The sequence below is a fragment of the Felis catus genome, chromosome B1, assembly GCF_018350175.1.
Source record: "Felis catus isolate Fca126 chromosome B1, F.catus_Fca126_mat1.0, whole genome shotgun sequence".
NCBI lineage: Eukaryota > Metazoa > Chordata > Mammalia > Carnivora > Felidae > Felis > Felis catus.
In genome coordinates this window covers 122237395-122263183 of record NC_058371.1, presented here as the reverse complement: position 1 = coordinate 122263183, position 25789 = coordinate 122237395, and the positions used below count along the sequence as shown (strand labels likewise).

General features: G+C 37.3%; 1 protein-coding gene and 1 pseudogene across 2 annotated transcripts; one reads left to right on the top strand and one right to left on the bottom strand.

Moving 5' to 3' along the window:
* Window positions 1-2626: 2626 nt before the first annotated feature.
* LOC101100387 (alcohol dehydrogenase E chain) lies at window positions 2627-25464 on the bottom strand. Of its 2 annotated transcripts, XM_003985148.6 has the most exons (10): window positions 25233-25464; window positions 18187-18257; window positions 15137-15238; window positions 14538-14676; window positions 12585-12672; window positions 12268-12487; window positions 9769-10029; window positions 7946-8081; window positions 6979-7117; window positions 2627-4943 (listed from the first exon to the last, which is right to left on the bottom strand). In XM_003985148.6, exons 2-10 carry the CDS (start codon window positions 18202-18204, stop codon window positions 4919-4921), a joined length of 1128 nt encoding a protein of 375 aa, XP_003985197.1. In that variant the 5' UTR covers window positions 18205-18257; window positions 25233-25464; the 3' UTR covers window positions 2627-4918. The 2 variants fall into 2 exon arrangements, with proteins under 2 accessions (XP_003985197.1, XP_006931015.1); XM_006930953.5 differs by lacking the exon at window positions 18187-18257 and having other exon boundaries at window positions 25233-25463.
* On the top strand, window positions 16787-22449 carry LOC111556237 (annotated as a pseudogene).
* Window positions 25465-25789: the final 325 nt, after the last annotated feature.

The following is a 25789-nucleotide window of genomic DNA, read 5'->3' as shown; positions in this document are numbered from 1 at the left end:
AATTTTCTAGGTGTACAAAATGGTATGGTGCTGATCTAGCTGCATTTCAGGGATGAAAGAATCAGAGAATTTCCATGCTGCTCCGCCATCTTGGCCCCTACCTTCAATCTCGGGGAAGAGTTTTTCATATGCAGTTCCCTCCACACACTTTCATTCTTTCTCTCTCTGTCACTTCTCTCTCCATTATCAGGGCTCCCTCCCATTTGCAGCACCCACAGCTCTTCTCTCCCTCAAGTCAACTCTCCGCAGCTCCTGCCTTCCACAATGTGGTGTTTTTTTCACCTCCAGTTGTGCATTTTTGCTCTCTCAGTCCTCAGATCGATTTCCTGGGTGTTCAAAATGTTTTGATACTTATCTAGCTGTGTTTGAGGGAAGAGACAAGCCTAGGGTCTCCCTACTCCTCCATCTTAACTCCTTCCTGGGACATTTATTATTTAAATTTAGAATGAACTAAAATTTTGTTTGCTTTGAAATTGTAGTTATAACCCCTTAAGGTAATTGAATATGTTCAAAAACAGTGTAAATTATTGGTTTCTGGGTGAGTGGCAGTCTTTAAGCATCATATTTAGGTAACAATTATCTGGTGATCTTTCATACTTTCATTTCTAATAAATCTACTGAATTATTTGTTGAGATACCAACTGCCTGAAAGACTAAGTCTAGACAAGGAAACCAAATGGTTTTTTCTCTCTAGTTATCGTTGTTTATGAGGTAACCTAGTGAATTATTAAGCAACTTCTGTGTTTTCTTGATTCTGATAGAGTTGTGCAAATGGTCTTTTGGACACTGGGTCCCAAGTGAATAAAATGATCAAACCAAGTCCACATATATCACCATTAACCTCATCAAAATAGTGTTTGGCCCCACGTATAGTGTTCTAATTCTGCTTTTATACTTTCCCCACTTACTTTGGTTTCTCTTTTTATTTATTGACCCGTTTCCTGAATATTACTAGGTATTTGACAAATAGAACTTAATATACATCAATAAAATTATGACTTTAACATTTTTCAAGACTACTTAATAGAGATTATTTGTGCAATAATAATTTAACAGAATTAACTAGTCAAATGTCTAAGAAATGTAATTTTCAAATACAGACTTGCTCTCACTCTGCTTCAACTTCTGAGTGATTTTCTAATGAATCTTTCCAAATGACTTTCTTTCTAATACTAAACCAGCTTATGTGATTTGTAAAATGGCAAAGGTTAGTTAAGAGTTCAATTGTATTGCTTTTTGTTTATTTAATATTTCAGTGGGAACTGTGTCATTTTATCAGAACTATTAGATAAACCGTCAACATGAAATTATTACTCTGCAAACTGAAAATTTTCTTAATTTTGATCGAGCTTGTTACGGCTGGCTAAAAGTATGTACGTACATTAAGAGTTATATTTTCTTAAGGGAGGCCAGTGAATATGGAAATTTTTGTTTCTAGAGTCAAAATTTTTATTGCTGGAGACCAGCAGTACACCCTGAGTATATGCACCATTATAGGCCTATCAGGATACCAGCCACTCCATTTGTATACTTTGATTTCAACTTGCCTCCTTTTCCATCAATGTCATTACAAATAGCCAGTGCTGGATGCAGAAGGCACCTACCCCAAACTTCCCCAGACACCCCATGGAGGACTGTGCCACTCTGAATATACTGACATGCCCACCTATGTCCCACTCTTTACTTGCTACCCATGACCTGGGAGGAAGGAGGGTGGGACATTAATACAGGCCTCTGGGAAACCAGAAGGATTTTACGCTCACTCTTGTGATTTTAAATTTAGAACCATACCTTCTTTTTCTGGATCTCTTATCAGCAGCACCAGTATAAAACATTGGCACGCTGAGTAATATGGGATCCACAGTATTTCAGTGTGTTTTCTTAGGGTCATTCTGAAGGCCGCCTTCACCCTGAATATCTCCTTCAGTCTCTTTGACAAAACAATTAAACTATGCCCTACCTTTACATGGAGCTCCACAGTTGACAGAGCCCTTTCACAGCATCATCCTGTCTAATCTTTACGAAGCTGTATTGTCCTGGTAGAGTAATTTTTTTTAATGAAAGCATCTTTCATAGGTTTATTGATCCATTACTTTCAGTTAATTGAGGTAAAGAAATCTTTTTAAATTTATAATAGTTTATCAAGCAATACAAAATTTTGTTTACCTAAAATGTAATACTAATCTCATAGTAAACAGTGGACAGAATTTTTTTTACATAGATATATAAAAAAAGAGGACAAAAGCCTCAATCCAGTATCAAAAATGCAACAAAACCTTTTTTTTTCCTTTTTACAATCTGAGTTCCATAACAAAGAAAAAAATGGTGACTTTTTCCCCCCAAGTTTTTATTTAAATTTCAATTAACATATAGTGTAATATTAGTTTCAGGTGTAGAATGAAAAAGTTTGGTAGCTTCATGAAAGAAAGACTTTGATCTGTAAATAAATCACTTTCTCATCTACACACATTCTCGAGCACTTTTTTTTTGTGGCTTTTGATTTGGCTTCCTGACAGCATGGACAGAAGAGAACACACACATGGGGACTTTATCAGTACCTCAGTTTTTTCTTTTAAAATTTTAAAAGTAAAGAATGATTTCTAAAAATAAGAAATACAGTCCATAATTTGGGCATGACCTAAGCAAAAAATTTTAATCTTTTTCCATAGTTAAAAAGTTAGAATTTTATGGCAATTTATTTCATGGAGATTTATCGAATGTACATCATCTCTCAATGCATTCCCAGTGCACAGACATTAGGGGACAGTCCATAGTCGATGGTCCACCTCAGGGGTATTTAGGGAAATTGTGCTGACTGTTAAGAGCTGCTGATTTGTTGTTCAACGAAAGCCCAGCTGACACAGGCATCATTTTATCACGCTGATTCACATTTTGTTTGTAATCTATTTTCAGCTCCCCATTTCTACACTGGTAAAAAAGTGATACCCCCTTTCTTCTTCTACTATCAGCATGTCTGAAACTGTGAACAGTCTGTCAAACAGGGGTGTTGAAGGTGTTATCTGCTCTGACCTGGCTTATAGGTAACCCAAAATCACCTGGTGAGGTGTTGGGGGTGAGGGTGCATGCACAGTGCTTCATCATTGGTTTGGATGGTGAAAGCTCTGTTACAATGGACCAAAGTATGTGAGTCAACACATAGATTTTAGATTTTGGCATTTCAACCTGTGGAGAATTTCTATCTGAAGCACGCAGCTTTGAAGCCCCCATAGTATCTTTTAAAAAGCCGTTTGCAGAATTGGGATAAACCTTTAATGTTGTCATAATCTAGAGTTCTTTGTTTTTGGGTGACCCGTTAATGCTGATACCATATGTCCTCTACAGTAAAAAGTGTGCCAAAGGCATTAAATTAATCTTTCAAACTTAAAAAAAAAAAAAGGTTTTGTGGTCCTTGTGTTTAGAATAATTTTTTTTTAAAAAGGATAAAATGGGCTCAGAGAAGTTGAGTAATTTCCAGTTAAGGTCACAATTAAGTGGTAGATCACTTGCACTAAGTTTTAAGTCCTTTCCACAATATCAACAAATTGTAGACATGGAAGCAAATAACACTTTTGGAGAGAGACAACACCCCTTAAAGGAGTAAGCTTTTTAGCTTTTTATGTATATTTAGAGATAAAGCTTAAAATGCAAATCTTCCCTTGAGAGTGGGAAAGCATGAACAAATGAGTACCATAGGCTTTTACATATTCAAAAAATTAAATTCTAGAATTCTAGATTTAAGATGTGGCAGTTAATAGAAAAGTTCTAATTTAAAAATAATTTCTATAGAATACACATCTGTATATGCACATATATTTACTTAGAAAACATATTTCTTTGGATGTTTGTGCCATTTCTTAGTTATATGTTGTGTCCATAGCTGTTTCATTCCCATCCCTACACTTCAAGCCGCCATATTACTTTTAAATTACCTTATGACTCATTTTCAGTTAATTATAATAATTAACTATTTAGCCAATAAAGCACTTTCATGAGTAAAAAATACAGATTTTTGAATTTGGTTCTAGGAATAGTTCAATTTTCATATTTAATAAATCTCATATTTATCACATGTAGCATGAAATTGCTTCTGTTGTAAAAGAATAATTATATATTCATTGCAAACAGTATAAGAAGCAATAAATATACCTCCTTCTATCATATGAAAATATGTGACATTTCCCTAAAAAATTCCTTGAATTTAGAATATAGTTAATAATATGGTAACAACTTTGTGTGGTGACAGAAGGTAGCTAGACTTATCATTGTGATCACTTCCTAATGTAAATAAATGTTGAATCACTATGTTGTACATCTGAAACTAATATAAGATTACACGAATAAAGAGAAAAAAATTCCCTGCATATAGAAATTTTAGACCTTCTCTACTTGTAAATCTAAGTGTATCCTTTCCCAGATGATAGCGTTTCCCCTAGGGCTTTGGTACATTTCATAAAAAGGAAAATATAGACAGTGGAAATAGAGGTAGAAATAGAAGAGTTCAAGTGTGGTAGCTCATCATGTGTATGCTGGGGGGCAAGTGTAATGAGGACCTGCTCCCCTGGGTTTCAGTGACTGAGGGTGGCAAAGATACAAGAAGTGCAAGAAATACCTACCTTTCCTCAATGGGAAGGATGCCACAATTCAACATGAGTAAAATGAGTAAGAAGGAAAGTTTACTGGACTCAGCTATGCAGCTGATATTGCATTTAGCTCTCACTTGAATTTTAAACATTTGCTTGAAAAAGGATTTAAAAAAAAAGGTGGATTTCATTTCATTTTTTGCTTCTTTTGGAAAGCTCTCCTGTATAATTTATTGATTGCATTCCTGAAGAACAGAGTTAATGATGCTGTTTGGTTGATGTTTCCAGAAGGTGCAGGAGCCAAAAGACCTGCTCCAAAGGAAGGCATTTGTATGGTCTCAAAATGTCAGGATGGTGCGGAGGCTGAAACAGGAAATAAAGCATGTTAATTGTTTTAATATTTGGATAACCCACATGTTCCATCTGGGAGTCCAGGGAGCATTCAGCTTGGAAGAAAATGTAAGACTTCAGCATTTAAAAGAGCAGTCCCCTTTTCAATACAGGCACATCTCACTCTATTCCTCCTTTTTTTTTTTTTTTTTTTTTTTACACATTGAAGGTCTGTGGCAACCTTGTGTTGAGCAAGTCTACCAGTACTATTTTTCCAACAGCGTTTGCTCACTTCATGTCTCTGTGTCACATTTTAAAAAAATTTTTTTAAGGTTTATTTATTTTTGAGACAGAGAGAGAGAGACAGAGCATGAACGGAGGAGGGTCAGAGAGAGAGGGAGACACAGAATGTGAAACAGGCTCCAGGCTCTGAGGAGTCAGCACAGACACCGACGCGCGGCTCAAACTCAAGGACCGCGAGATCGTGACCTGAGCCGAAGTCGGACGCTTAACCGACTGAGCCACCCAGGCGCCCCATCTGTGTCACATTTTAGTAATTCTTACAATATTTCAAACTTTTCATTGTTGTTATATTTGTTATGGTAATCTGTGATCAGTGATCTTTCCCGTTATTATGTAATTGTTTTGGGGCTACCACTAATGTGCCCATGTAAGACAGTGAACTTAATCGATACATATGGTATGTGTTCTGACTACGACTGGCATTCCCGTCTCTATGTCTTTCCTGGGCCTCCCTATTTTCTGAGACACAATGATATTGAAATCATGCCAATTAATAACACTGCAATGATCTCTAAATGTTCTAGTGAAAGGAAGAATCAATGGATATGGCAAACTATTGTTGTCTTATTTTATTTATTTATTTATTTATTTATTTATTTATTTATTTATTTATAAATAATATAATTTATTGTCAAACTGGCTAACCAACAGTGTGTACAGTGCACTCTTGCTTTTGGGGGTAGATTCCTGTGGTTCATCGCTTACATACAACACCCAGTTATTGCTGTCTTATTTTAAGAAATTGCCATAGTCACCCCAAACCTCAGCAACCCCCACCCCGATTAGTCAGCAACCAGCAACACTGAGGCAAGACTTTCACCAGCAAAAAGGTTACAACTCACTGAAAGCTCAGATGATGGTTTGCATTTTTTTGCAACACAATATTTTTTATGTTTATTTATTTTGAGAGAGAGAGGGTGAGAGAGCATGAGTGGGGGAGGGGCATAGAGAGAGGGAGAGAGAGAATCTCTGATGCAGGGCTTGATCCTGTGAACCATGAGATCATGACCTGAGACGAAATCAAGTGCTGGATGCTTAACCAACTGGGCACCCAGGTGCCCCGGCAACGTAATATTTTTTTAATCAAGGTATGTACATTACTTTTTCAGATATAATGCTATTGCACACTAGACTACAGTATAGTGTAAAAATAACTCTTTATATGCACTGGAAAAGCAAAAACTTTGTTTGACTTGCTTTACTGCAATATTCCCTTTATTGGAATTGAACCCACAGTATCTCTAAGGTATGCCTATAATTTTTATTTGTGAAAACTTCTTTGTAAACTGAAAAAAGAAAAAATTTTAAAAAATTTTAATGAAAAAAATTAGTGATATCTGTATAGAAAAAAATCCCAAGGTAACTCCAACTCCTTCCATAATGAGTAGGTCCTTAATACAATTTAAATTTATAGCCATTAATGGTAACCCTTTTTAGGTGGCCAGAAAGAGGCTGCAGTGACTCCATATTATAATTAAGACTCTGTGACTCTGAATGTTTTTCTTTGCAAGGGTGACTGTTCTATTGTAAATAAAGCTGGGGTGGCTCTGATCATTTAGATTTACTGTAACCAAAATAGTTTGGTTTCAGTAGAACAGGAAGTGCAAAGCAACTATTTTAGTTTCTCACAATATGATGTAAAATGTTCTACATCCTAAGACTGAACTACTAATGGAGAACCAAGGTACTCCAGTGTTTTTTTCATTCTTTCACCTTCTTTCTCTATTGGCCAACACTTACAATAAAAAAGAAATTTAATACCTACCTTTTTCCAGAGCGAAGCAGGTCAAATCCTTCATTTATTTTTTCAAGAGGCAAAACATGGGTTATTAATGGATCAAGTGAGAACTTCTTAGCCATAAAATCGGCCACAAGTTTAGGGACAGAATCTTTACTCTTAAAGCCTGAAAAGAAAATAACATCATTGTAAGATTCAGCCATGGGTTAAGAGGAGAATTGGAGAGGAGGCTTTCCAGGTAGAATTGAAATGAAAGTTCATAGAAAGTGCTACATCCCACAGACTACAATTACTGAGGTTAATAACAGATAGAGTTTCAGTATCCTTTTGCCGTGGTTAGACTTTTTAAAAATCCACCTAGATAAAGTAGGGTCCTTAATTATTAGTTCTCTCATAGAGAAATTATACTATGGGTGGTTATTCCCTGAGGGAGCAAATTTAGCAGTTACCTAAATTTAGGCAATGACAGCACACATGAATGACTGCTATGGATTTCCTGGGTCCTATGAGGTATTTCACTGCCTTATACAGTCATGAGTATAAAAGAAGTGGAACTGAGAGATTCTAGTTAATTTATGGGGACACTAAAAAGTGTGTCTTGGAACCTTCTGTGTGCATCCTTATATCCATATCTAGTTCATTTAACCATGTTGTTTAAAAAAAAATTTTTTTAATGTTTATTTTTAAGAGAGAGAGAGAGAGAGCGAGAGAGAGAGAGAGACAGAGTGCAAGCAGGGGAGGGGCAGAGGGAGAGAGAGAGGGAGACACAGAATCTGAAGCAGTCTCAGGCTCTGTGCTGTCAGCACAGAGCCCGACGTGGATCTTGAACTCACAAACCATGAGATCACAACCTGAGCTGAAGTCAGATGCTTAACTGAATGAGCCACCCAGGCACCCCTAACCATGTTCCTTTTTAAAAACTGGCTTTGTCACTTGTAAAAGGGAAGAACTCCTGAGGTTCATAAGAATTTATCCATCAAGCCTAACTACATACCACCAAAAACTGCTCCTTTCCAGGTACGTCCGCCCAATAGCAACATGGGGTTCATAGAGATATTTTGAGAATAAGGAGCTACTCCTACGATGACGCTTACACCATATGACTCTTGGCAGCAGGACAAGGCAGCCACCTGGAATAAAATTAATATTTAGCATCATTAAAGTGAATTTTCTGATAGTCCACACTCATGGTGCATGGTATCATGTAATACTGATTTAGCTAGATTGTGAGTGTGTGCAGGGAAGAGATTATGGCTTTTGCTTCTTCATTCCCCACTGTGCCTAGGATAGTGTTGTGGTTTTAGGAAATGCTCAGAAAATTTTTTTTAATGAAACAGTGGATGAATGAATCTGTTGTATATGCTTAATTCTTCCTTATAAAATAATAGAGGCAAACATCATCACAAACATATCTACCTATTTATTTAAGTAGCTATTTTGAACTCAGTACTTGAACCAGGTGTTTTGATGGCAAACAAGATGTTAAGGTCAATTACATCATCAAAATTGGTCTGTTTGTCTACTTGATGGTCTTCTGGAACTTCAAAAGAAAGCTTCTTCATCCAGCCAAGTTTTTAATCATATTCCACAGTAAGAGAATTGTTGAGGATTCTCTAGCAATATATAATGGTTAACCCTTTGATTTTGGAGTATGATGTTTAGAAGACCAGCTAACCTCAGAACATGTGGCTATTGGATATTTGGTACCTTCAAGTGAAGTAACAATCTAATTTCACAGGAGAAAATAGAGGGAAAACAACAGAAAAAGGGCATAAGGAGAAAAGCTATTGGAACTTTAGTCATCTGAAGTTAGTATATTGTCTTAAGTCAAGGCTACAAAGAGCTTTATTCTTAGGGTGGTTCCTCATGTTACCATTACTACTAGGATTTACTGGAGAACCTCAAAAGGGGGATTTGTTGGTTTCTGGGGACTTTCAGTAAGATTCTAGGGAGTTCTGGGTAGGCGGGATATATATAACTGGAGATGTATTTCTCCTTGCAATTGATGATATTTATCATTGAAAGTAATGTTATGTATATTCCAAAGATGATATAAACACTGCAAGATCAGAAACAGCACTGCATATCAGTAACACTAGCTAACATTTACTGAGCTTACCATCTGACAGGTCGTGCTGTGCTAAGTATTTTACATGCATTATCTCATGTAATTTATAAACAGTGCTATGAGATATAGATCTCTTAAATTTTTTTGGTGGAAAAAATTGTAGAGTTTCTAAGGTATTCAACCCAACACATAGTTACTGGGTGCTTACTATGTGCCAGGAACTGTGCTCTCTGCTGTGGCAAAATAAGGCAGCATGGTAAATGGAAAAATGCAATATTTTCTGTTAATAAAATGATACTGGTCTAAAATTGGCCATTATTCCTCTGGCCAAAGTATGATATATGAAAGAAAATGGAAGTTTCTTAAAATGTAAAATATTGATAAACCATTTCATTATGAATGTGAGGAAGAAATCAAACTTGCCAATTTGAAAACAATTTATATTACCCATATTTACTTGTTTGAAATTTTTTTTACCAAAAATTAACAAAGTAAAATTATAGTGGTTTAATTTTTTAAAAACCCTCTTTCCTCTGGAAAGGAGACATATTACGTGAGACAGATTTGCTGAGCTGATGGAATTAAAGATTTCTCATAATAATAAGTAGAATAACCCAGATAATCAACAGGATATGGAAAATCACCTTAGTTTTAAAAATATTATTTATATATAATATTTATATTCTGCTGCCTCAAAGTATACTATGAAATATAGAAGCAGATAGCTCAAGGCATTTCATGTTACATACCATGGTGTCAAGCCGCCCAATGACTTCAAATGAAAAATCCACACCGCCATCACTCATCTCTTTTAGCACCTCCTGGATTGGTTTCTTGTAGTCCTGAGGGCTGATGCACTCAGTGGCACCCACCTCTTTGGCCTTTGCAAATTTGTCTTTGTTGATGTCCACCCCAATAATCCTGGACGCTCCTGCTGTTTTACAGCCTATGATAACAGACAGACCGACTCCTCCAAGGCCAAACACGGCACAGGTGGAGCCCTGGGTGACCTGTGTTTTCAGAAAATGCAAAAATGGATTAAATAATGATTGCCACTGGGGCACCTGGGTGGCTCAATAGGTGAAGCATCTGACTTCAGCTCAGGTCATGATCTCGCTGTTCGTGAGTTTGAACCCCACGTTGGGATTTGTACTGACAGCTCAGAGCCTGGAGCCTGCTTTGGATTCTGTGTCTCCCTCTCTCTGTCCCTCCCCTGCTTGTACTCTGTCTTTCTCTCTCAAAAATAATCATTAAAAAAATAAAAATAAATGATTGCTAGAAAATGCCTAAGCTATATAAAGTGCTATGCCTTTTCTGTTATGAGGAGCTGTTTGAACTCTTACTGGACGTCCAGCCTTCTGCCAAATCTCTTTTGGCTTCAGTTGCTTCATGTTTAAATTGAGGTGGTTGAACTAGATGAGTGGTTCTCAAACTTTGCTGGACATTAGACTCACCTGGGGAGCTTCAAAACATCTCAATGCCTAGGTCACAGCTTATAACCAATTCCATCAGAATTTCTGCAGGTGGGACCCAGTCCCCAGGTGACTCCAATGAGAAACTCAGGCTGGGAGCCAGTGCACTAAATGCCAGTGACTCCCGACTTGAATTGAATCTAGTAGCTCAAATCTATCAACAGTTTTAGTATATCAAACACAGAAATGCAAAGTTTTGGGAAATGAAATAATAAGTGGAAAAGATTATTCTGGGAGACTGAAAAATAATTCAGTGAAACCTTCAATAATTAAGTATTTGTTTCATTAACTTTCAGCATCATGACTAGTATCATGAGAGCATAAATTAGCTGTGAAATATAGAAGAGTTAACCTTAGTTTAGAGGAAAGCCCAAGAACAGGGGAAATTTAACAGATAACTAAGATAATATAGCTTGAGATCACTGTGATTGTATTGGGTCTTTATCCCTGCTTTAAAAAATATACTAATGAACAATAATGCAATTAAAAGTTGGTCTATATTTTATTAATGGTTGAAAATAATTATGAATGCTCTCAGTTTCTGCTCTGTGTCTAGGCTCAGCTAGACCATCTGTTTAAACAGATGATGCAGTTGCATAAGAGACTTAGTGCTAGAGCCACAGAACTTGGAAAACTCATGCTTTCAATTGTTTTAGTTGGCTAGGGACTGTTTAGTAAACCTAGTCTGCTGTAATCAGCTTTCAGTGTGGCTGTTGATTTCTCCTATCCCAAGTAACTATACTCTGGGATACAACACCACTTTTTACCTTACTTAGAAAAATTTGAGACTTGTAATTGTGATCTAAAGGTGAAGGTAATTATGTATCCTGGTTTAAGATTCGGCAGGAATTTTGAGAGATAGGCCAATCACAATTCTCATACTAACCAGCTGTGAGATCTTGGGCAAATAGCTTTATGTCTCCGGGTTTCCATTTCACAAAATGAAGGAATACTGCTAGATTTCCAGACTTTTGGGAAGAGGAATTTCTGTTTAAAGAATTTCTCTTTAAAATCTACCACCTCTGAACTGTGTGTATATACATGTGTGTGCAGGAGATGAGATGTAGCAGTGAAATCCCCTAATGACTGGATTAATGCAAAGTGCATTACTGAAGCTTTATTACTTCCTTCGTAGGGATCCACAGAGTGGGTGGGTTGGTAACTCTTGGTTTGGAGGCGCACTATATAAGGCTTTGTTTTTTTTTTCTTATATTTTATAATTTATTCTTTTGTGTGTGTGTGTGTGTGTGTGTGTGTGTGTGTTTTAATATATGAAATTTATTTGGAATCTACTGTTCATCCCAATTCTGAGAGTAAAAGATTCATGGACTAGATGCTAGTCAGAGGTGATCTCTTCATCTTATTTACTGTTGTTGCCTCTAAAGTTAGCAGAACCTACTATGCCTGATGCATGTTGGTGTTAACAGTACAATAAATTACTAAATGAGCTCCCAGCTCTAAAATTTAGTAATCACATAAAGAACAATTGTAGAATAATTATTGAAAATTACATCTTTACTTTTTCTTAACTAAGCGTCAACAGCATTTTCATCTGTGATAAATACATTTTCTAGGATATGCTCCTCAATTCCTTCTGAGGCCATTTTTCCAGTCATAACTGATACCCTAAATTTTATCAATGTTATTGTGATAGCAGGAGGAAAATCTACCAGTAAATCTATGAAGAACGATCTCTGATTCCTGTGAGAAATTGCTCTCCTCTTGGTTCTTGATAGTCTGAGTGTAACTGGTTTTATCAACCATTGTCTTTCCTACCTTGGCAACTTTGACTGCAGACCCATAACCAGTAGAAAATCCGCAGCCAATGAGACAGACTTTCTCCAATGGTGAGGCTTCATCAATCTTGGCCACTGAGATCTCATCCACCACTGTGTACTGGGAGAAGGTGCTGATGCCAAGGAAATGGTAAATGGGCTTCCCTCTGCAGGTGAATCTGATGGTACCATCCTGCATGGTCCCCCGAGGCATGTTCAGACTGGCCAGTGCAACACATAGACACACAAGGGCATGAGACAGTAGCATAACGGATGTGTAAATCCATTGCCTGTGTAAGGAGAGTATCAGAAACTTACTCGTTTTTCACGCAGAAGTTGCCTTCTGGGTGTTTACAAACATTGCATTTTCCACACTGGGGAGTAAAGAGTGGAATGACTTTGTCACCTGGAGGGTATAAAACAAATTCTTCTTAAATTTCTACCCAGGAATTAATACAGCAAGAACCGGAAGCTTATGCATATGTATTAGAGGTATGTGTCTTTGAAGTCTCCAAGAAATAGGGTTCACCACTATGTTGTTGGTCATTGCCAGCCAGCATTGTTATTGGTTTGGGTTTCCATGTGCCTGAAGATTCTCAAAGAGGAAATGCAAATATCAGAAACAACATAGATTTAAAAAATATTTCTGCCATATTAATAGTTATCTTTTATTGTGTGCCTTTATTCTTGAGAGTTTTATATATATCATTTAAGCCTTGATAATTAAATGTTCTCATGTAACTGTAAACATAAATTTTAGCTGTGAGCAGGCTGGTATTCTTCCACTAGATGCCAGGGAAATCTGCTACTTTGTAATAGTTTGAAATAAAGTAAAAATGAGTATTTGAACAACCATTTCTTGACTTTTCAAAGTGACTATGCTTTTAAGTTTGTTTGTTTGTTTTTAAGGAAAACTAACAAAAATGGGAAAAAGAAGAATTCAAGAAATCCCTTTGTAAACCTCATCAATGAGTTAGGCACTTTCTTAAAGGATAAAAACTGACTTTCAAATGTTTGTGGCTGATAACTTAATTTGTAAATTATCTATTTTTTCTGCTATGATTAAGGGATCAGGGTGAAAAGTAAGGGTGTTGTTTATTATTAATTAATTTCCCCCCCACTGGTGAACTCTACCAAAAATTTCTTTTTTATTTTTTAAATATAATTTATTGTCAAGTTGACTAACATGCAGTGTACACGATGTGTTCTTGGTTTGGGGGATAGATTCCCGTGATTCATCATTTACATACAACACCCAGTGCTCATCCCAACAAGTGCCCTCCTCAATGCCCATCATCCATTTATTAATTTATTTCTGAGTAAAGGAAATATTAAGAGCTGAAACACAAACCAGACAATTGGCCTGTTCACAGGTCAATTAAGTATTTGGTAATGGGGGAGGCCAAATCCATTGGTAAAGTGATTTTTTTAGAATTAGACAAAATTTTCATTTTTAATCACCTATGCTACCTAGCCACAAGACCTAGAAAAATGGTCAGGCCATAACATCTAATTGACAAATTTCTATGCCTATCATCTCCATATAAAATTTTCTATCTATTCACCCTTTAAAAATATTTATCTATATTAATATAAAATTAGAATAAAATATATATTAAAGATAAAATAGTACTTTGTCACCAGTCACACTTAACCATGGTTAAAGGTAATAACACAGATATTGTTTATGGCAGGGTGTCTTCTGCTAGGTCTATTTCATTCCCTTCCATCTAGTCTGTTTTGTTCATTTAATGTTCAAGAAGGGAGGCCATACTGGAAGAGGAAATCAGTGAATGAGTCTCTTCCCACCTAAGAGTAGGTCATGTAGATTCAGTTAAAGCCTCATGGTCCCCATCCTGTGAAATCAGTACACAATAGTTTCCATATAGTGATGTGGAGGCTCAGGACATAGACTTTTGTTTTCTTATTTTGTCCCATTTGTAGGTCTCTTTGGACCTGACAGAACATAGTACTCAGCAACACTCAAATGGAAATTATTTGTTTATGGACTCTAACCTTGGCAGTCACTGCGTCTCACTTGATCTTTATCTGTTCCCGGGATCTAACCCAGTGCCTGGCATCTAATAGGCACTTGCTAAAGGAGAGAAAACATGATTGCATGAATGCACACATGTCTGAGTCAGGCAAGGGAGGGAAGAAAGGAGGAGACCTATGTTCTAGTCCCAGCTCAGCCATGACCTTCTGCAAGGTCTTTCCAGGCTGCATGATCTTGGTCTTGAACTGTGAATTCCTGAAGTGTGAATTCTGTACCTGGTTTTACTGTCGTCACACCTTCTCCAACACTTTCCACAATGCCAGCTGCCTCATGGCCTAAGATCGCAGGGAGAGGCATCATAATTGTTCCACTAACCACATGGTCATCTGAACGACAGATTCCTGTGGCCACCATCTACATGGGAAAGGGAGGATGATTAGATACAGAAAAGAATAGGACACTTATCTTTTCCTCATCAAACAATTTGGAATAGTCTGTGAAACATTTTTTTTTTCTGAAATAAAGTCTTAATATACAAGAATGTATCCTTTTTATAGAAGTAGAAATTGCAGATTAGCACTAGGAAAGTTGTCACTCAAATTCTACCAGCTGATGCTAATTGATGTTGAAATCTTGATGTACGTCCCTTTACACTTTTTTCCTGTAGAAACATGTAAATTATTTTTTATTTTATTGGGATTAGACTGTATATACCCTGGTTCCTTTTTAAAAACTTAACAACTTGTATTTGTATCTTTCTTGACAATAAGTGTTTGGATCACCATATAGAAAGTGCCTTTTAATGGATTTTTGCTTATTTCCACTTTTACCATTTTTGGAGCCTAAAATTAAAAAACTGGAAAAAATGTTTCACCTTAATACGAACTTCATGGGCCTTAGGGGGTGCAACCTCCACCTCCTCAATGGAAAAGGGTTTCTTTAACTCCCACAGCACAGCTGCTTTGCATTTGATCACCTGGAAATTGAATAGAAAGATGCTACTAGTTTTTCCCCATTCTTAAAGTCAGGTATAGTGACTTTCATCTTTTTACGTGCAACATGTTCCCCCATGCCTGGAACCTAAAGTGTCCCATAGAAATGAAGGAAGGACCTCTGATTTACAAAGAGAATAAAAATACCTTTTTAAAAAACAGGCAAAGCAATCGCACAAGGAAAGAGAAACAGGATTAACTATAATGAGACATTGAGATAAGATGGAATATATTCTTTCAGGCCATCTTCATGTTGTTTTTTGTTCGCCAAGGGTTGTTTATTCCTGGTATTTCCTAATGTCCTTAAGTCGGTTGTTTACCCGCGACTGTTGGCTGGTGTGTGAAATTCTAAATCAACATAATTTTGCTGACAGGTTTAGTGCTGTTCACATAAAAGCTATTGCCCTCTTGCTCAATTCTCTGCTGAAGCCCAAATAATCTAACTTTATGATTTCGGTTGCACATTTGCCTCCCTACCTAGGATGAGTTTTTTTTTTTTCTCTATTTGCCTGTTCTCTTCCCTTGACTTTGTTTTCCTTACTGCTTGTGGTTGCTACTTGCTTGCATCACTCATTTGAAAGTTAGCTTTGGCAGTGCTGTTTTGTTGTCTGATTTATGTGTAGAAATTCCTTCCAGATTAGATTTGCAACAAAAATTGCAGAGGTTATAGCTGTATACGCACACTCACACACACCTATGTACACATGTACGTATATATTTAAAAATGGGAGAATGGTGTGCTTGAATTTCTAGCTAGCACAGTTTACCCATCAGGGTTCTTAAAAATAAAAGTTGAAAACATATTTTTAGTGGTTGGGATTATAATATAAAGCTGTCTTCATTGTTGCAAAGCTTACAAAATTAAGGGAGTTTTCTCCTAGAAAGAATTGACTTAATTGCAAATATGATAAAAAAATTTTCAATACAGATTTATCCTTTTGACAATTTATTTTCATGTTAAATCCCCTCCCAGTTTTTGAGGTGTTTTCCAGGGTCAATGCCACAATAGATATGAAAATTCTTGGAAATAATACGCTAAGGGTAGATAAGTCCTGAGTACAAGGTCCTGTCCTGGGTAAATTACATACTTGATCTTTAAACCTCACAATGATGTTACCAGGGCAGTATTATTGAATTATTGGTCTTATTTTACAGATGAAAAGATTGAGGCTCAATGGACTCCATAACTGACTAATTTTCCCAAAGTCACAAAGCTGGCTGTCCAGAGAATTAAGATCAATGCAACTTTATTTTTTTAACTACTCCATGGTAGTGAAAAGAGATTAAATAATAATAGCAGCAACAATGTAACAGCAGTGACTAACATTTGTTGAATTATTTCTTTTTACAATCTTTTTTTTTAAGTTTATTTATTTTTGAGAGAGAGAGAGACAGAGCATGAGTAGGGGAGGGGCAGAGAGAGAGGTAGACACAGAATCCAAAGCAGGCTCCAGGCTCCGAGCTGTCAGCACAGAGCCTGGTGCGGGGCTCGAACTCACAGACTGTGAGATCATGATCTGAGCCGAAATCGGATACTCAACCGACTGAGCCACCCAGGCGCCCTGTTGAATTATTTCTATGTACCAGGCACTGTTACAAGTGTATTACAGTATTAATTTATTAAATTCTCACACCACCTTATAAAATGGTATTATTATTGCCATTTAGCATTTGAGGAGACTATAATGCAGGAAGGGTAAACAGAAATGGGTGTTATCACAAAGCTAAAAGTGATTAATGCTGCACCCAAAGGGGGAAGATTTATTGTTTTCATTAATACATTTGGTTTGCACATTTGCTCTCTGAACTCCTTTTAAGCTTAGTTTTGGCACATTTAATTGTTCTTTTTCCTAACTATTCTTCATTTGAAATGTAACTTGCCATTGTAAATACTAACCAGTAATGAATTAAAATAAAGAGATTTGGAATAAGAAAACTGACAACTGGCGACCCATGTGGTTTCCAACCAATCTAATTGATATAGGGGTGTTGTGTCACACAGTGTGTGTAGAAACCCCGGAATCTTTAAGTTATCATAGCAAGATAGTGTATGGTGTGATCCACTCCTAACATAACACATGTCCTAGAAACAGTTGCATAGACTTTTGTAATTGAGCTATGTTAAACAATATGAGTTGCTTGTATTGAGTGACCACATGCGTTTCTGTGCACCTGTAAGCACATTGAACAAATGAGCATGAATCCATGGAAGACTTAGAACTGATTATCTCTGTTCTCAGTGCTAATAAGTGATTCAAACTGTATCACTATTATTTTTATTTTGTAAAACCATGTTGACTTTTGTGTGGAGAAGATACTGTTCCACAGGATTTCTATGGAAATTTCCTGGATTATGCACAGTAAGGCCCTTGTAATTCAGAATTTGCATGTTGATACTGGCTTGCTTATTAATCTTGATTGTCCTAAAGTTTTGAAATCAGTGTGCCTTTTGTAAGAGATTGTATAGTAAGGTTCAAAGTATATCTCAAAGTCCTCTGAATCAAATTCCTCTCATAAAAGTTTCGTCAGATCTAACTTTCCTGTGTTCCCAAAAAGAATATGATTACAAAAAACATTTAAATTATGGTTTTTATTATAAAGAAAACTCCTTGATTAAAAACATAGAAAGTTAGATTTACAAATCTATTTATGATTGACTATAACTACTGCACATGTATTTAATACAGGAAGTAAAGATTTTATTATTAAGTACAGATGCTATGCATACTTGATAAAGATATTTAGGAATAGCCTATTTTTAACTGTAGTTTAATATACATTGCATATTGAAGCACACACTCTGTTTTGTATTTCAGTACCCATTGTTTCTAATTTATATATGCATTTTAAATTATTCATTAATACTATGTCTTTGTGAATTATAGAGTAAGAATATATTTCCAAAAGTAGAAACAAAATTTTTTTTGCTTACTTTTCCTGCTGTGCTCATCGCTGCGTTTTCTCTGCAGACCAGGAGACTGGTGAATTCTTATAGACTCTTTTCTGTTTGAGTAGATAAAGCTGATATGTTATACAGATATTTTGTTTGCTTGAGTAACTGCCCATTCCACACATGTGATCTGGGGTCTTTAAGCCACACCTATCAGCTTTTTCTCAAGCCAAGTCAAATCAGGAAGAAAAGCGCACTGAGCCAGCATCCAAACCTTTGACTTTGCACCTTGCCAATTTCAGTTAATATATTGGGTTCATTAGGTAAACTATGTCCCTACACCTAAATTTTAATCTCGCTCTCTTTTTTTCCTAGATTGCATATTTCTTCTCTTTCCATCCCACATAGGGTGTTCGGAGTTGTTTGCCCTTCATGTGAGCTAATCTCCAACTTCTAGTCCATATGTTGCAGTTCGAAAAGAGGAGTAAGGAAGCAGCACAAATGATATTGGACAGAAAGTGCTCTGAGCCAGAGGAATAGGTCTGATTTAGCACTCTTTTCATAGAAGGGAAGTTGGACAACAATGAGTCACAGCACAGACACTCACCTCTACCTGTCGTAACAGGGAGTTTGGAGCAGTGGTTATGGCATGGCAGACCCTATGCTTACTAGCTGTGCGCAGTTGGATTTATTATTTAGCTGTCTTTGGCCTTAATTTTCTTACCTATAAAATGAGGATGACTGTTGGTACCCCCTCGAGGAGTTGTTTGAGGAAAACTGAGATAATTATTTTAAAGCACTTCTCAGGGCGCCTGACAAATTGGACAACCTTCAGTGAATATTAGCTACTCACTAAGGTTTCAGTGCTGACAACCTTACTTTCTTTTTGTTCTCCCAGCCCGCTAGGGGCTGAATGTTAATGTTCTCTGTGGCCTAACATGCCTTTTGTGATCTTTCAGCTTTTCAACAATTGTGCAGCCAGTTTTTGGTAATAAATCTACTTTGTTTGAAATACAGAGTTTTCTATTTTCCTAACTGGACACTGATACAGTTCTTGGCACCAAAAGTGCTCCCAGAAGCATACTGTCTAGCAAACCATAGTATTACACAGACTGAGTTAATTTACCCAGACTGAGTCTTTTTAATGGTTACCATGTGCTGACATAGAAAGCACTGGAATGAGTATGTTAAAGGGGGTTGAGAAGAAAGGAAAAGAATCCAGAATAATCAATAGAAGAGAAACCAATAGATGACTAACAGGACCCACTTGCTCTCTTCCATTATAGATTTCATGTAGGCCTGACCTGCCATGGTTTGCACACCGCCCATTATGTTTTCAAGTAGAAGTTTTCCAGAGCACTTAGAAGACGTTTGAAGTTTTGTACCTTTCGAATCCCTGTATGATACAGTCACTGAAAATGTTATGCTCAGCCATATATGACTATTTGCATGATGCTACAAAACTTGTTTTAGAATTTTCATTCATTTTGTATTTTAAGAGTCCTAGAATATAAACAATTCTTTTGTGTTCGTCACTTTTCCAGTTTTTGATTTTTCATTTTCATTTTTACCAAAATTATACGTGCATATACATATGCAAAACTTTTTTCTACAAAGCCTCCTAAGAAAAGCAGCTGTGCTTGCTTTCCTGTTTTTTCCTACATTTACTCTTCCCTACAAGCCACTGCTGTCAACTTTTGAAACTTATTATTTTGTTTTTTTATTTCCACATCTCCAAGTAGCATGCATATATTACTAACTTGGCTTTGCTTTGGACATTCCTATTAACTTTCCATTTGGGAGGATGAAAATTTGGGGCAGTCATTACCACAAAAATGCTCTACTTCTGGGGGTGGAGAGAGTGAGGAGGAAGAGGAGGGGGGCCATCCCACAATACCAGGCGGGAGGGCAGTAGGTGGTTTGTATCTGGGCTGTGAGGTGCTCGGTGCCTCGGACGTTGCTGCTTCTGTCTCTTTAATGCGAGAGGAAGCAATGCAGTGGAATTGGTGGAAACTGGCAGAGCTGTAGATGTTACAGATCCCTCTGGCAAGACGGCACTGATGGAGAGGTACCAGAATCTGACCCGGGTGGCGGACTACTGTGAAAACAACTACATACAGGCTGCAGACAAGAGCAAAGCTTTAGAAGAGTCCAAAGCCTACACAACCCAATCCATAGCTAGACTTGCTTCTCAAATTAATGCACTGGCCAACAATGTACTCCAGTTGCTGGATATCCAAACCTCCCAGCTTTGGAGAATGGAGCCTTCCACCAATCGTATGTCACAGACCGTGGACATTCATAAAGAGAAAGTGTCTTGAAGAGACATTGGCATTTTGACAACAAATGAGAATACACCAAGAACTCACAAAGTAATAACACCTGCACATATGGAGTGCTCTGTAAGGTGTATTCAGAAACCTATTGACTACACAGTTCTGGATGTTGTGGGCTGTGGTGTCAAGCATGGAAATACCCAGCCTGCAAGAACTGGCACACTGTCCAGAACAAATCTTCCTACTCAGAAACCTCCAAGCCCTCCCATGTCAGGCCGGGGAACACTGGGACAAAATACTCCTTACAAAACCCTGGAACCTGTTAAACCCCCAGCAGTTCCTAATGACTACGTGACAAGTCCTGCTAGGCTCAGAAGTCAGCATAGTCCAGGCAGGACGGCTTCTTTACACCAGACACCGAGTAGTACACACAGTAGAAGTAGTGGGGGGAGTAGAAGTCGAGAAAACAGTGGAAGCAGCACTATTGGCATCCCCATTGCCATGCCTATGCTTCACCACCCACCATTGGACCAGCAGCCCCAGGCTCAGGTCCCAGTTCCCAGTACGGCACAATGACCAGGCAGATTTCTCGACACAACCCGACCACTTCCTCGATGTCTTCTTGTGGATACAGACGAACTCCCTCTTTGCTCAATTTTCTGCTCAGCCTCATGTTAACGGAGGTCCGCTTTATTCTCAGAATTCAATTTCTGTTGCTCTCACCCCTCCCCCTATGCCTCAGTTGACTCCACAGATAACCTCTCACAGGTTTTGTGGCCAGGATGTAGGAAAGCATTGCTGACAGTCCAACTCCACCACCACCACCTCTCTCAGATGACATTCCCATGTTTGATGAGTCTCCGCCTCCGGCACCACCCCCAGTGGATTATGAGGATGAAGAGTCTGCAGTAGTTCAGTATAATGATCCACATGCAGATGGGGATCCTGCTTGGGCCTCCAAGAATTATATGGAGAAAGTTGTGGCACTATATGATTAATTATATGAAAGACAAGGACGATGAGCTATCATTTATAGAGGGTGCAATCATTTATGTGATAAAGAAGAATGACGATGGTTGGTATGAAGGAGTCTGCAATCAAGTGGTCTGTTCCCTGGGAACTGTGTTGAATCAATCATGCGCTATGCTGATTACATTTTTGCTTTTAAAGCAGGTTCTTCTTATTAGTCATACTGTGGGATTATTATGGTTAACAGAATTGTCTTAAAATATTTTCAAACGTGCCCATATTTTCAGGACATGCTGTTTTATTGGTAAATTTAAATGTCTACCTGTAAGCATAAGTCTTTGAGGCAGTTTGTGTATTGCTAATCAGCAATTAATACAGGAGGCTGTCCATACCCGATAATGCTTATGTACTTACTTACACAGTTAACTTTATGACCAGCCTAAGTATTCTGGGGGAGTGGTGTAGAATATTTAACAAATCATGACTCAGACTGTACCATTACATGTTTCCATGCAGCATGGTTACTAACGCTATGTCAGACTAATATTAAAACCAGAAAACTACAATCCTCGTGCTGGTCATAATTTCTGTTTAGATTTTCTCATTCTTGAAATATACTATTTGTTTAAAGCATGCATACAAATTTATGTATTGAAATATACGTAAAAAATCCAAGATGCTTCCAATTTGTGTAATATTTACTTGGAGTACTCGTACTTAGGTCTCATGAAATGAATTGAGTCTCTAAGGTCTCTATGTGCATGTGGAACAAAACAAAGGGTTATCTGTAATGTTGTAATTTGTACCTAAGTTTTTTAATGGATGAATTTGTGTTATAAATTTTTTCCATTCATAAATACATAAATGAACCGAAGATTTTTGTCCTTTCCCTCACTGGTTTGCTTATAAAATAAATGAGTAAATTTAAAAAATGTTCTACTTCTCTCTTATTTCCTGAAAGAGTAACAGAATAATTTGTTATTAGGACTATGTAAATGTTACATATAGGTGAGCCATTTAGTTTGCAGTGTTTTTTTTTTTTCCCCTTTACCTAAACAATTCTGTTTTTCCTAGGATTAAATATTGTTTTTTGTTTTTGTTTTGTTTTGTTTTGTTTTTTTAAACTAGCTTAGTAGGGCACTTGGGTGGATCAGTTGGTTAAGAGTCTGACTCTTGGTTTTGGCTCAGGTCATGATCTTGTAGTTTTGTGAGTTTGAGCCCCACATCAAGCTCTGTGTTGACAGTGCAGAGCCTGCTTGGGATTCTCTCTCTCTCCCTCTGTCTCTGCTCCTCCCCTGATCGTGCTCTCTCTCTCTCCAAACTAAATAAACTTTTAAAAAATTTATAGGGGCGTCTGGGTGGCTCAGTCGGTTGAGCGTCTGACTTTGGCTCAGGTCATGATCTCAGGGTTCATGGGTTCAAGCCCTGCGTCAGGCTCTGTGCTGACAGCTCAGAGCCTGGAGCCTGCTTCGGATTCTGTGTCTCCCTCTCTCTGCCTCCCCCCCGCTCATATTGTGTCTCTGTCAAAATTAATATTAAAAATTTAAAAAGAATTTATAACAAACTAGCTTGGTTTTGTCTTTATGCTTACATCTAATTCAATGCCCAAAGCATCTCCAGTTGTTTAGTTCTCCACTTAGGACAAATAGACACATCAAGTATCTCACCAGTTTTGTCTTTAGAGAAATCTTACTTGGAGTCTTTGACTTGCTCTAGAATGGCCTGGGTGTGCTCTGAATCTGGGGCAGCATGCTCTTTTGGATTCCTATGTCTGCTCTAACAAATTACCACCAACTGCGTGGCTTAAAACAATGGAGATTTATTTTGCCCCACTTCTGGAGGCCTAAAATCTGAAGTCTGTACCACTGGGCAGAAATCAAGTGTCAGCAGAGGTACTAAGAGAGAAGCCATTCCTTGCCTTTTCCAGCTTCTGGTGGCTGCCACATCCCCTGGCTTGTGCCCACACACTCCAAACCCCTTCCTTCCCTGCTCCTTTCTTCCCCCTCCTTCTTCGTGTTGTCTTTGGGAGCTTGTAGCATGTTCTGTTTATCCCTGGTAATCTGAAATTTTACAATGACCAGTTCTAGGTGGATGTATTTTTATCCATTTTACTGGCATTCCGTGGCTTTTAAAAAAGATGAGGGTTAACCTTAAAGTTCCAGAAAATTTACTTAAACTGTTTTATTAATGCTCTTCCTTCCCTACCCTTCCCACCCTACCTTCTCTGCTCTTTCATTCATTCTGGAACTCCTACTATTCAGATACTGAATGTTTTGATATACCACTCTCATTTTCTGTCCCATGCCCCTTTTTCCTTTTTTCCATCTCTTTGTGTTTGTGCTCCCTCCAGCTTCAAATATCCTCTTGAAATGAAAGCACAGTTGGCATAGTCAGGGTTTGCAGGGCATGACGCGATCCTCCTGGGGGTTGGGAGTTCCTACCAGCCCGGCAGTGGCACTTCATCTTTAGTTCCAGTGGTGGGGCAGGAGGTGGGTTGGAACTGAAGCCTGTAGTGATGAGCAGTATGTACCAGCTCTGAGAGCCCTTCTGGCTCCCAGCAATGAAAAATTTTATTTCTAAGATTAAGAGCTTCTACTTTTGCTAGTTTTCCCTAAATTATCACCTGTGAATTGAGACATCTTATATTCATGAAAACAGGAGCCCTGATATTTTGCTTACCATGCTTGTTAGTCCCCTGAGAAATTGTGAAGGATATTTATGCAACGATTGATAAGTTCATGGTCCAGTTAAGACCTGTGCTACAGCTTGAGCAGCTATAGCTGGATAATAACACATCTCAGTTTGCCAGACACAATTACTATGTGTGTTCCCAGAGTGATTATGAATAGCTTACTCCTTGCTTTCAAAAGTGTTCTAGTTTAGATGATTAATTATGTGGTCACCCTACTTATATTTGCATGTGAACTAGGACAGAGGCTCTAGGACATCCTGGATTTAGTCAGCTACAAAAGGCTTCCTTGGAATAAAGAAAACTTCAGAGTTTCAAGAGTTAGAGCTTATTGTTTAACAACCAGCTTTGATCCTTGTGACCCGTTTCAGTAGTATTGAAACAATTAAAAGAGTAGTACAGAATATCACTTAGCTAACCTTTACTACTTTATGAATAATATGAGCTAGTCTGGGATTAGAGCAAAGGCTGATGTGATTTTTGAAATTTGATAGTCTCATAAGAAAATTACTCTCGGAAGCTGAATTAGAATGAATCAAAGTCTATGTTCAAAAACTACATAATAGTTAAGTATTTAACTTTGTTAGGAAATGATTATTACAAAACCCTACTTAAGCGGTCACTGAATGATTTGAAAGTGGTGATTGTATTGAAGTACATCAATTTTTATTTTAAAACCTGGAAATGGACTGTTGCATAAGAACAAATAGAGTTATTGGAATGAGAATAAGTGGAAAGTAGTAGTTATACTATAGCTTTAATCAAATTGGTATTGGAAGAGATTTAGGGTCATAAAGGTGAGTTTAGGTGTTCTTTTCTTTATCTTTTTCTTTTTTTCTACTTATTTATTTATTTATTTATTTATTTATTTATTTATTTATTTATTCATAGTTACAATCCAGAAGCCATTCTATGTGCTGCTAGGTTAAACAACAAAGACAGAACTTATTAGTCTAAACTGCATGCTAAGGGGAAATTTTAAAAATCCTGGTTTGCACAGCTAGGTGAGAGATTGTCCAGGTAAGCAATTTAAGGCATTTACCATATCAACAAATAGAAAAAAAAAAAATTCTTTTCAATTAAGGCAAATCAGAGGAAAAGCAAGATCATTATTATGTAAGAGTGATGTTTCTGGTTTACTCTGGTTTACTCACCCGGGAAGTCCTGGGATTGTGGTAATCTTGGCAGGATCTAGTTGTCTTAAGGTTGATCGCTGTAGTCTCAAAACAGAATTAATGTTCGTTTACTTTAATGTTAAAAGTAAACGTCTTCCTGGAATGCCTTGTCTGGAATCTAAGTTGCAGGGAGGGGAAGGGAAGAATGGGAAAGGAAGAAGGGAATAAGTATTTCTTCTGAGTCTAAATTCAGGCCTTGGGAAAGTAGAATCTAATCAAGAAAAGTTGGAGTGAAGTATATTCCTTTATAAGACAAAGTTCAAAGGCACCCTCCCACCCCTCCCCCATGCTCAAATAAAAATAGCAGAAAAGGTTTAAAGGAGTTCATGAGCTATTTATGTGACACATAGTACCTTCTTTTCTTACAGGGACATTCCAAAGCTCTTACAACACTCAAGTAGTGGGTGATTTCCAAGTCTGAGGGTTCTGGGGGGCTTATTTATTTATTTTATTTATTTATTTATTTATTTAATTAATTAATTTATTTATTTATTTATTTATTTATTTTAAAATTAACTTTATTGATGTCAATTTTA